This window comes from Elaeis guineensis, chromosome 6 (assembly GCF_000442705.2).
Source record: "Elaeis guineensis isolate ETL-2024a chromosome 6, EG11, whole genome shotgun sequence".
In the NCBI taxonomy this organism is placed as follows: Eukaryota; Viridiplantae; Streptophyta; class Magnoliopsida; order Arecales; family Arecaceae; genus Elaeis; species Elaeis guineensis.
In genome coordinates, this window is record NC_025998.2 from 13,030,009 (window position 1) to 13,041,216 (window position 11,208).

At 38.2% G+C, this 11,208-nt stretch overlaps 2 protein-coding genes across 4 annotated transcripts; one reads left to right on the forward strand and one right to left on the reverse strand.

Moving 5' to 3' along the window:
• The first annotated feature begins 1,238 nt into the window (after positions 1 to 1,238).
• On the forward strand, positions 1,239 to 5,004 carry LOC140851007 (uncharacterized). The gene is made up of 4 exons (XM_073259216.1): positions 1,239 to 1,702; positions 2,740 to 3,330; positions 4,172 to 4,202; positions 4,314 to 5,004. The coding sequence occupies exons 1-4, from the start codon at positions 1,645 to 1,647 to the stop codon at positions 4,477 to 4,479; spliced, it is 846 nt and encodes a 281-aa protein (XP_073115317.1). The 5' UTR covers positions 1,239 to 1,644; the 3' UTR covers positions 4,480 to 5,004.
• A 143-nt stretch (positions 5,005 to 5,147) lies between these two features.
• On the reverse strand, positions 5,148 to 11,208 carry LOC105047190 (cold-regulated 413 inner membrane protein 1, chloroplastic). 3 transcript variants are annotated; one of them, XM_010926006.4, is made up of 7 exons: positions 10,908 to 11,207; positions 10,634 to 10,753; positions 10,506 to 10,550; positions 6,487 to 6,582; positions 6,184 to 6,248; positions 5,876 to 5,945; positions 5,148 to 5,592 (listed from the first exon to the last, which is right to left on the reverse strand). In XM_010926006.4, exons 1-7 carry the CDS (start codon positions 11,051 to 11,053, stop codon positions 5,427 to 5,429), a joined length of 708 nt encoding a protein of 235 aa, XP_010924308.1. In that variant the 5' UTR covers positions 11,054 to 11,207; the 3' UTR covers positions 5,148 to 5,426. The 3 variants fall into 3 exon arrangements, 2 of the variants coding, with proteins under 2 accessions (XP_010924308.1, XP_010924310.1); XR_832397.4 differs by having other exon boundaries at positions 5,456 to 5,592; positions 5,804 to 5,945; positions 10,908 to 11,208; XM_010926008.4 differs by lacking the exon at positions 10,506 to 10,550 and having other exon boundaries at positions 10,908 to 11,205.

The following is an 11,208-nucleotide window of genomic DNA, read 5'->3' on the forward strand; positions in this document are numbered from 1 at the left end:
TTTTTGACAAGTGGTAGGAGGCGCTAGGATAGCAAAAAGAGCTGCAAATCGGATATTTGCACTCACAGGTTCAAATTTGGGTTTCTAAAATATTATCCTGCTAGGTGGCACCTTGCTTCCTATTTCAGTCAAAAAAAATATTATCCTGCTAAGTCTGATTTGTTATTGATCTCTTATCTAACAAATTGAAGCCTTTGAGCTCCATTGGTCAATAAAGATGCAATATTAGATTTGAGTCATGGGACAAGGATTAAAATTCTAATCAAAAATTATCACAAGCTTATTAAACCTGGGAAGTGTCTCATGTTCTCCCTTTACACTCAAAAAAAAAAAAAAAAAAAAAAAGAAGCTTATTAAAGCTGAATAGTTAAGTGTCTATACACACACACACAACACACATACACGCACATACATACATACATTCATGCATGCATGCATACACACACACACACACATGCATGCATACATACATGCATGCATGCATGCATGCTATATACATACATATACATATACGTATATGTATATACATATATGTATATGTGTACACACACATATGTACATATATAACTTTCTCAAAAACAAATTTATATAATTTTAGAACAAACAAAAGATCACAAAATATTCACTTTGGAATCAGTAGTGGATTTATATCTAGATTTAGACCCCACTACTACTAATTATATTTGGCACCTACAACTCTCTTTGATTCAAATACAAGCCCCTCAGCTACTTCCAACAATCAAAACCACTCTCGGAAACTCATAGCTTTTTTTTTTTTTTTTTGTGGTCCCTTGCTGTGAGACTCGGACCAGCCACTCTAAAGTTATTTTTGGATATTTTGCTTAGACCAATCTGTAACCTCTGATCTTGCTGGATGTATTGGTCTGATCCATCAGTTTTAGAGAATTTTCAGCCCAATCAAATTCAAACGTATCCTAAGTTGACTCAATCCATTGCAAGAATAATGAAGTCGGGCATCTGGACCTTTAAAGAACACCAATAGGACCCTAGCAGGCTCCGGCTTGATCCTAGGCCTGCGGGGGGAGACAAAGGAAATCTTTAGCAACAATATTAATTTGCCGCTGCCAAGGAATTTCAAAAAGAAAAGAATCAGCACACCTAAAAGCAAACGGGGCAGCCGCCCCCCCCCCCCCTCGCCACCTTTCCCATTTGATCTAGTCCCATAAAAGGGAGGAGCTCAAAAGAGAGGTTCCCACCTCCACCACCACCCGTCCGTCACCAAATCCATCATGATTACAACCATCATGAGCATCCGGGCCACAGTAGAAATCTTCACTTCCAAACCATCACCTTTCGCCTGCTGCTCCCCTTACTTCTTTCCTCCACACCCTTCCTTCTCTTCTTTTCACCACCTCCTCTTGCGTGCTCCTCCAGAACTCCCATCCTCTCCTCCCAAGTTTCCTCTTATTCCCCCCTCTCCCTCTCCCTCTATATCTCGGTCTTTCTTCTTCTAAAGAAGGAACTCTGATTCTCTCTTGTTATATAATCAGCAAATAAGAAAAAGTCTCTCCTTTTCAGTGCTCATAGGCTTCTTTCTCTTTAGAAAGACAAAACTCCACAAGAGTCTACAAACAAAGGAGTAGGTGAAAGGAACCAAGAAGAAGAAGAGAAGGATTTGGAGAGATGGGTGTGAGGGCCATCCAATGCCTCATCTTCCTTCTGGGTCTTCTCTTCTGCTCTGGTGAGTGCTACCACCTTTGTTTCTTATAGTTTTGGCGATCTTGGTAAGTCCGTAAGTGATGTGTTCACCTCTGGTAAGAGCTCTTGTGCAATCCACCATGGGGTTTGGAGCTTCAATTCAGCAAGAGGAAGTTGGAAAACTCCAAACATTAGATTTTTATGTGGGCCACGGCCAATTCATGGATTGGATTGTGGGTGGTTCCAATGGAGGGTCTTATTTTAGAGCGAAGGACAGAGGAGGGTGGAAGTGGAACACGAGTCCTACCAGATTATCTTTGTTGGATAAAATCATTAGGGTATACCAAACCTACCACAACAACCCGGATATGACCACCCGGTGAGGAAAGGAAAAATTTGGCCATACCTGCCCACGATATTAGACTTGCTTTTGTCCGTATTATGAGGAAAAACTTGGGCTTAGTGAGGATTCTGGGACATGGCCTTTCTCCTAGTTGTTCTAGATTCCGGTTCAGTTTATGTAAAATAGTCGTTATTTCCCCCCTAGTAAACATGGACACATGAAGATGAACAAAGTTTTTTCAAAATTAAAATGAAAAAAAATAAAAGAAATTGTTATCTAAGTACTCTTTCTTTGTATTTTTGCCCCTCTTTTTCTATCCACCTCCGGTAGCCTATGCAGTCCACCATGCACAACCCTTGAATTATTAAAGAGTCCCACTTGAACTGACACTCTGTTCTGCCTTTTCAGCAATAATGAAATGCTCAGAGTTGATATACTTCATGTTGTTCTGGTCATGAGGGGTTTACATTAAGTATGCTATTCCTGATAATACCAGTTTTTTGTTTTCCAGGATCTTGGAGAACATATTGATTGATTTTATTATTTTATTTAGTCAAAATCATAAATTTGTTATTAGGTCCAGACCTTAGAATCACTAGTTCATTTTGACATGAACGACACAATTAATCCCTTTTAGTCCCACCTTATTCCAAGTCATGGATTTCTTGCAAACATTTATATGATAATTATTACAGGATAATGCTTAAAATTTTCATTTTACCCTACCAATTCAACAGGAACGCTGGCTAAAGAATCAGAGGACGGCCAATCCTCATCTCCAACATCGCTCCTTCAGGCAATTATCACAAAAAATACACATATGTTGCAGAAACCTTTAGTTCCGAAGACCGAAAAGAAATCCATAAGAATGCTGCTTGCCGACACCAAGTTGGGATCCGCAGACACAATGCCTCAAATGGATGTTGTAACTCCAATAACAACTGTTCCAGTAATCAATCCATCAAACCCGACCATGACAACTCCTACATACAATCCTGTCCCAACTACTTCTGGTTCGATGACTCCGCCGATGACACCTGATACAAATCCATACTCAACTCCAACAATATCGTCTCCATCATCATCGGGTCAAAGTTGGTGTGTTGCAAGCCAAACTGCTTCACAGACTGCTTTGCAAGTTGCTTTGGACTATGCTTGTGGTTACGGAGGGGCAGATTGTTCACAAATTCAACCAGGTGGAAGCTGTTACAATCCTGATACTGTTCGTGACCATGCATCCTATGCTTTCAATGATTACTACCAGAAGAACCCGATCCCGACTAGCTGTGATTTCGGAGGGACTGCTATCATCACCAACACTGATCCCAGTATGTTTAATTCACATTTCATTTTTCTTTTGCGGGTCTTGGAATTTTCCCTTTGTCTGAAATGAATCTCATTGTTCTATTAGCTGTGTATAATTTAGGCATATTTTATACATACATAAATATATTTTACGTTATATATGAGATAGATTAGAATTCAGTCCAGTGGATTTCAAGCCAAATGCTCAAATTACTTGCACATAAAAAATCATGCAATTACATTCAATAATAGTTTGGATCATTGGTATCAGGCCTCCATATGGTGAAGACTCATTGGATCTGACTTGAAACCTGATTGACCAAATTCTAATCCATCCCCCCTCCCCTTCCTTGCAACCACTAAACTTTAGGGCTTGATTAATAGGCATTATAGATCTAAATTCTAATAGTAAGAGTAATAGGAGAACCGTAGAAAAGGTATCAAAATATTTCATTTTCTTATTTTAAAATAAGGTGCCATTTAACCTAGATATATTAACTTCTAAGCAAATTTTCTGCAATACTCAATTTTATTTCAGAACCATAAACACATGGCCCTACAGTAATAAGAAGACAAACTAAAAGTTAAAATTAGTATCTTGATTAAACTCCTTTTGCCTTTTTCTAGTACATATGAAAACACTTTCTTGCCTAGCATGCTTGCATATCAAGAAAATCATATTCTTGCTTTAATGATGGTTCGGTACAAACTTAATCATGCAATATTTTAATAAAATCGAGCCATAACATAAAATCATAGTATTAAATGTATAACAATGCATATAATATGATTAGCATGTTACTTTGGGTATATTCTAACACTGGATCTAATCACTGGGCATATTTTTCATGTTCTTTATTGCAGGTACTTCAACATGTCACTATCCATCAACCAGGTAACCTTCCCACATCTAACATCATGATTTCCGTAAGCACAATCCAGTAAAAGTAATACATTAATTACCATGTCAGAATCACTAATAAATTTGAGATATCTGCATCAACAGCACAAGCTCATCTGTCCTCAACACAACCAACCCAACTGGATCGGATGTGTATGGATCTGTTCCTCCATCTCCCAGCGGCACTACCTCGATGTCAAAAAGCATGGCACTTCTATTCACCGTGACATGCCTTCCAATATTCCCAATCACTTTAAATGTATATAAATAGGCATCGCAGCCGCTTCTCCTGTGAGTTCCTATGAAAGGAGGTAGGAGCACAGACCGAAGAAGAGAACAAAGGGAACCCTATGGGCCTCTCATTTTCACTGTTGAGCCATTGGTGCTGATCAGGATATGATTCTAAACAGAGCCATCAGCCAAAGAGAACTATCTCCTGCAGGTTCTGTAGCAGAAAAGTTAAAAGGATCTCTACCTTAGTTATACTCTGGGAAGAATTAAACTTTTCTTTTTTTCCCATAGATCTCCAGTTTATGTACTTTATTGTTTCATTTATAAATTAATAAGTTCTGGCAGTAAAAAGGATTCCACTTGGCATAATCCTGCCTGCACTTCCTGCAGACAATAGATACATGTTTTGCCAAGCATAAGAAATGGCAAGGAGAACAGGTGACAAGAAAAAATAAGCTTCTTTACCATGATGGGCTGAGAAACAAGATCGAATGTCAGAGGAGAGGAGGACATGGAATGGGTGTTTGGGTGGGAGCGGGTGTCGGGATGGGGGGTGGGGGCGGGTGTCACTGGGGGAAAAAAAAATCAAAAGAAAGAATGAAGCAAAAACAAGCTCATGCAGTCATCATAGCCATTCAATAAGGGTTAGTTGAAGTTCTATGCAGCAACTAAAAGCATAAATTGCAACAAGAAAAAATGGAGATCATGTAATAAATTCAAGACACTTCCTATCTTGAAATTTTTAAGAAAATGCTTGTAACGGGGTCTTTGTTCCAACATATATCATCGTACATACAGATTCTACCATTATTTTGGTAACTCCTAAAGATTTTATGAACTAACAAGTAATGTTGCACTTATCCCAACATATATCATCAAAAATCTTACTTTTGGAACCTTTGTTCAGAAAGCTGGAATAGATCAGGTCTTCCTCAACAGCCTTCTCATTTTCTATATCCACTTGAAGGCTTCTTGATGCAAACAAGATCATAACAAAAACAAGCATGGAACAATAAAAGTGCAGATGACAGCCAAGGTTGCAACAATTGATCCTTGATCAAATGCCCTTCTCAAGCTTCCAATCCTTGAGAAATGTTGGAAAGCCAATAACCCAGCAATTGCCAAGGACATAATTGTACCAGCTTGAGTTCCTCTGTTCATGGAAAAAAGCAGAATATGGTAAACAGAATATAAGACGATTTTATCAAAATATCTAATTTAAGAACATCTCTTTATAGAAGGTTAGAAACTTAGAATAGTCCATATGCCCAACTAAAGAATTACATCAGATGCTGTTCAAGTATCAAAACTTTATGTGGTGCCGACCTGAAAAGACTCGATCAAGAACATGACTGCGCAAATACCTCTAAAAAAGAAATTGGAACATATATTTCTCTTGTTGCAGGGTAGATCTTCATGCACGGGCACCAACTTACCTAAGGTTCATGGCTTGATAAGGAGCGACTATCACAAGCAGCATTGTTAAGAAAGGTAAAACCAGTTCCCCTACAGAAAAAAATAAAATAAGAGTTTTAGTAGTTTTAATCTCCATATTCTTTGTTGAAAAATAGCTGACAATGATAAAGTAATCTGGAAATTCAGAGGTAAAATAAAAAAAAGAACAAATATGATCACAGGTAATTCACATGAGAAGAATGTTTATGTAATTCGACTCGCATCCTGATTCAAATTTAAGCACTCTTTTCCGAGACGACTAACTAGACAGAGGAAATAGGAAGCTTACCTGGAATGAAGTAGAATAAACGGAGCAGCAGTGCCAAAAAAACAGTCCAAGTACCATATTCACCCCTGCCAATCAGTGTTGATGTTAAGACGTTAAACAAGGTCAGGTAAATCAGAATATTCAAGGCCCAGAAAATTGATAATATGAGACATGATGGTTTCCATTTGATACATATCAAATATCTAGAGAGAGGAAAAAAAAAGGAAAGATGATAGATTTCTATTGGCCCAATCACAGATTAGTGACCATAGCAATAAATGCATGTTTTTAAGAAAACGATAGTAATCAGTTAGACAGACTCACTTAATCCATGAGATGATGCTTGTAGGTGCTTGCAGTGCAAACAAAGGAACAAGAAATGATTTTTGGATGGTAGTGCCTTTAGCCAGCATTAATACCCTGTGATGGGGGGTGGCAGAATATCCATTAGAGAAGACTCAAAAATACACGGAAACATAAAGTATTTTCATATCTGAATATGCAAACAAGGAGGTGTTTGTTAGAGCCTGATCAAATAGCATACATGAGCTAATCTTGATAGAAATCTGATCTGTTGTAAACTGTAATTCATTATTGATGGGTTGTAACAGTTAAAAGTTAATTTGTAATTGTAGAAGAGTACAAGAAGCATTTAATGAAATGTTGGACAGTTTAAGAGTCATATTAAGAAGACTCGGAGACACTTATATATTAGTGAAATATCTAGACAATGGGAGAAGTGTAAGCTGGTGGAAGGGATCTATAATTCTCTCTCGTATCTACGAGTACGAGGGACTAGAGCCTAGGCCTGAGAAGAAATCAAGAGTCTAATCTAACCATACACTTGTACTTCCCTACCATGTACCAAGCTGCTAGAATTCAACAAAAAGACCTCTTCTTGTTAAAAGTTTGTTCCTTTTGCATTTTGCCCCTTATTTCTCTTGCACCGAACAGTAACATCCCTATGATAAGGGTTGCCAAACAATGAAACAGTGGGATGTATCTGACATGTACATCAAACACCAAATGAAAGGAAAACATAACAGAGCAATACTGTTTAGATGGCACCAAAGTTCTATGGCTGATCATGTCTTGTCAGCTATTGTTTTCACGCATCCTATGGCCACTTCCTGAAAGTTTTACCTATTTCTATATTGTATATTTCCTTTAACCAGACCCAAGTTACTTGCAGTTCACGCTAATTTCTCATTTTTTTCCTCTCTATTTTTCGCCGTACCATATTCCTTCCCACTAATATAATATACTCAGCAGTCAGCACTCTGTGTGACCTCTTTAAAATTCATAAATTCTGTGTTGACCTACACATGAAGGCGTGTTTTTGCAGTCATTCAAATTTTTCACGATTGTCCTTGCAAATCAACAAAACCATCATTCAATCATCAGTGTTATCGCTAATAATAATGGTAAGTTTTCTCCTACTCCAAGTTTGATTTGTGAATGCTATTTTATCTGCAACATTCCCATAATCCCGGATTGCAGATTATATTTCAGAATTTTGACCAGGGATAGCTATCCCACATAGAGACACGACATGAACATTACTCTTGATGGTAAAAAATAAACTTTTTATTCATGGCTAGTTGACCTTCCCATGTCCCACCTATCTCCAAACCATTCCATGTGGTGGCAAAGATGCAACAACATACATCATTAATTTTGAAAGATGACATAATTTATGTCTCAATGCTTGTTCACAACCTTCCTTAAAGGAAGTCATAGTGCTTCTTATCTTCTTCAAACAGTTTGCTCATTTTGAGACTAGGAGATGGTTTATAATACCATATGCCTAAAGTGCAAAACTCTTACCTCCGTGCAAAAGGTGAAGAATCACAAATCCGTGTATCGGACCATACCCTTCATAAGGTTAAATTGAAGTTCTGATGTCAGTGGTCTACATCAACACTTAACCCTAGAAGAGGCTAGAAAGATTTCTTCATCACAATTAATGAGATTTAACATTTATTAATAAGAAGTTCAAATCAATGACATCAGGTCATATTTGATAGTTCGTACCCTCAGTTCATTTGGGGGAAGGACATGGTTTTCACATAACCCTTGTATCCTTACAACACTTGAAAGATTAACACATAGTGCATATTGTTTGGAATAATATGTCTCTTCATAAAACAATATATACATGGTGCAGTAGCCCAATTTATAAGGATGGACAAAAGGCCCTTAATCACTTAATCGTTTTCATTAGAAATTGTTTTGGTGAAATTAAAGAACAGACATGATCCACATCTCCCAATCGTATAAAGAACTCTACGTAAAGGACTTGAAATTTTTATTCACAACAACATGGTGGTCTATTCTACTTTCATGCTCCATGCAATTCCCATACTACCCTCTCCACTAGTAAACTTCGTTTTGATCTTCAGCATTGGTGATTAGGCTATGTTTCATTTGCTTGTCTACAGATATTAAAAACTGTTAATTTAGGAATCTGACATTTTGCCACTGATAGAATTTCCCTATACTGAAACAAAAGTTATTACCATTTTATTCTAACACTATTCCTGTTATGTCATATATTCTATTTGACAAGATCCTAAAAATGTTCAGATGCCCTAGCATGTTATATGCACAGATAACATGATAGGCTAGCAAATAAGTAGCAACCATTTTTTTTTGTAATATCTGATACAGGAAGAATGGCAAAATTTAGGAAGAAAGATGAGTTTAGAGATTCTGGAGTCCTTGAATAATGTCTCAGCATTTTTATGCTTTAGCATGCTAAGGCATCTAGATACCCCTATAACATAGAAATGCTACCAGTCTTCTTGCATTATATGGTTGCATTTACATGATTCTTTGAGATGATCTAGCCTATGCAATGGTCACATCAATGTAACCACAATTCCCAGTGGAGCCTTTCCAAATTAGCAGCCTGATATTTTTCAGCCTTATTTGTAAGGTGAAAGCTACCAAGTAATTCTTAATCATAAGCATGCTAATTCATGGATCTCCAAAAGAAGAATGAAACTAATTAATCACAAGCACGATTTATCCCATCTTCTAGAATTGGCTATAAAGACACAAGAAGCCCAGATTGAAGTCCAGAATCAACATGACCAAAATTACAAATAGTTCCAGTTAAGCTATTAGAGGTTGTGATAAGCCTAACCCAATCAAACTCTGATAGCCAAAATTTATCTGACCTACCTTGGTTGGCTGATCTGACCTGACTTCATCAAACAAACACAAACCCAACTTATTCAGTAATATAATTTAAGTCTCAATAAACAGGCCCCGTACTAGTACTGTGCCGCTATGGTATGCCTTGGCACAAAGTGCAGGGACATAGCTAGTCCCTGTAATTGTATTGATACCCTATCAAATAATTGGGTATGCCCCATTCCACTCGGTACAACACAGTGCTTAAAACACATACCAACATTGATCAACTAACCCTAGTCAGATTGTGATCTTTTGACTTTTTCGTGACTTAATGATGAAGGCAACTACTTAAATATCAAATAAGTGGGTATGCCCCATTCCACTCGGTACAATACAGTGCTTAAAACACATACCAACATTGATCGACTAACCCTAGTCAGATTGTGGTCTTTTGACTTATTCGTGACTTAATGATGAAGGCAACTACTTAAATATCAAATAAGTGGGTATGCCCCATTCCACTCGGTACAATACAGTGCTTAAAACACATACCAACATTGATCAACTAACCCTCGTCAGATTGTGCTCTTTTGACTTGTTCGTGACTTAATGATGAAGGCAACCACTTAAATCAAATATTACTAGTTTTACAGCAAGCTGACAAAGAATTTAATGCCAATTTCTGAGGGGTTGATGTCAAGTTGAGAACTTGACAAGTGGTCATAAAATTTGCTTAATCCTTACATGAAGTCTTCTCGACATATAGTTCTGCTCCATGGCCAACCCCATATTTGATGGGAAAAGAGTTGTGATGATGGGGTAGGTTTTGTGGTTGTACAATATTTATTCAGATCATATATGTAATATATACAAGAGCTGCATTGAAATCGGGAGGGTTAGAATTCAGATAGGACCAGGCAGTGCAAAAATTTTGGGCTGGACATTTTACGGACAAGATAAACTATTTTTCATCGATCATCTGTACTCCCCTTGTTTTGCCACTGTAAGCTAATCTAAGCGTCTCCTGCAGCCTCCATCCATATAATCTGGCGCCAAATAGAAGTAAAACAGGAAAGAACACACACACACACACACAAACACACACAAAAAAAAAAAAAAAAGAAAAAAAAGAGAGAAAGGATAAAATCAGAAACATCAACTCCCGAGTAAATTCTAATCAGAAAAGTGATAATCACACAGACCCTTCTTTTTTCTGACACACTCTCCGTGTCTCTTTCTTGATCTTTCTACAAAAAGGACAGAACGTAAAGCATGCTATAAAAATGGAACTGTGTTAATAAGAAAAGGGGGTTAGGTTGGGGGGCCTCACGCGGCGGAGACGGCCGAAACCCACTGCAGCGTCTGGGGGCTGACCGGCGTGGCGTAGCAGACGACCCCGCGGCATTGCCTCCGCTGCCTCCTCGAAGAAGACCACGCCGGAAACACCACTCTACAAGCTTAAAAAGCATCCATCCATTAGAGACAAGTCCTAACTCCTCCAACGCCAAACTATTGAACTTTAAACAGTAACAGAACCACCAAAGAAATTAAAAAAGGAGCACTGGAACGACAGGATTTTGATCTTTGAATTCCTTGTCGATTACCTTAATAAGGAATCGGGTCTCCCGGAACGGGTGGTGATGCCGTTGAGGCGAGAGAAGGTGGGGTTAGTATTTTTGGGTTTGAGCTCGGGAGGGGGGATGGAAGTGGCGAAGGAGACCGAGGGGAAGGCGAGTTGGACGAGGGACATCGTGGGATTCCTCTCTTTTGGGATCTATCGAGCATCGATTTAGAGAATCAAGTATCAAGAAGCGAAGGGGGTTCAGGCATGAGAAAGGGGAAGGAGACGGAGGAAGAGAAAGGGAGCTCAAAATGTACGGGACCCGGACACAGAAACAGAAAAGA

Bases quoted from the DNA above. Each gene is read 5' to 3' on its own strand.
- LOC140851007 (XM_073259216.1), top strand. From the start codon at position 1,645: ATGGGTGTGAGGGCCATCCAATGCCTCATCTTCCTTCTGGGTCTTCTC. The intron at 3,331-4,171 runs GTATGTTTAATT...TCTTTATTGCAG, and splicing joins CATCACCAACACTGATCCCA to GTACTTCAACATGTCACTAT. The intron at 4,203-4,313 runs GTAACCTTCCCA...CTGCATCAACAG, and splicing joins TGTCACTATCCATCAACCAG to CACAAGCTCATCTGTCCTCA.
- LOC105047190 (XM_010926006.4), bottom strand. From the start codon at position 11,053: ATGTCCCTCGTCCAACTCGCCTTCCCCTCGGTCTCCTTCGCCACTTCC. The intron at 10,754-10,907 runs GTAATCGACAAG...TTAAGCTTGTAG, and splicing joins AGACCCGATTCCTTATTAAG to AGTGGTGTTTCCGGCGTGGT. The intron at 6,249-6,486 runs GTGAGTCTGTCT...ACTGATTGGCAG, and splicing joins AGCATCATCTCATGGATTAA to GGGTGAATATGGTACTTGGA.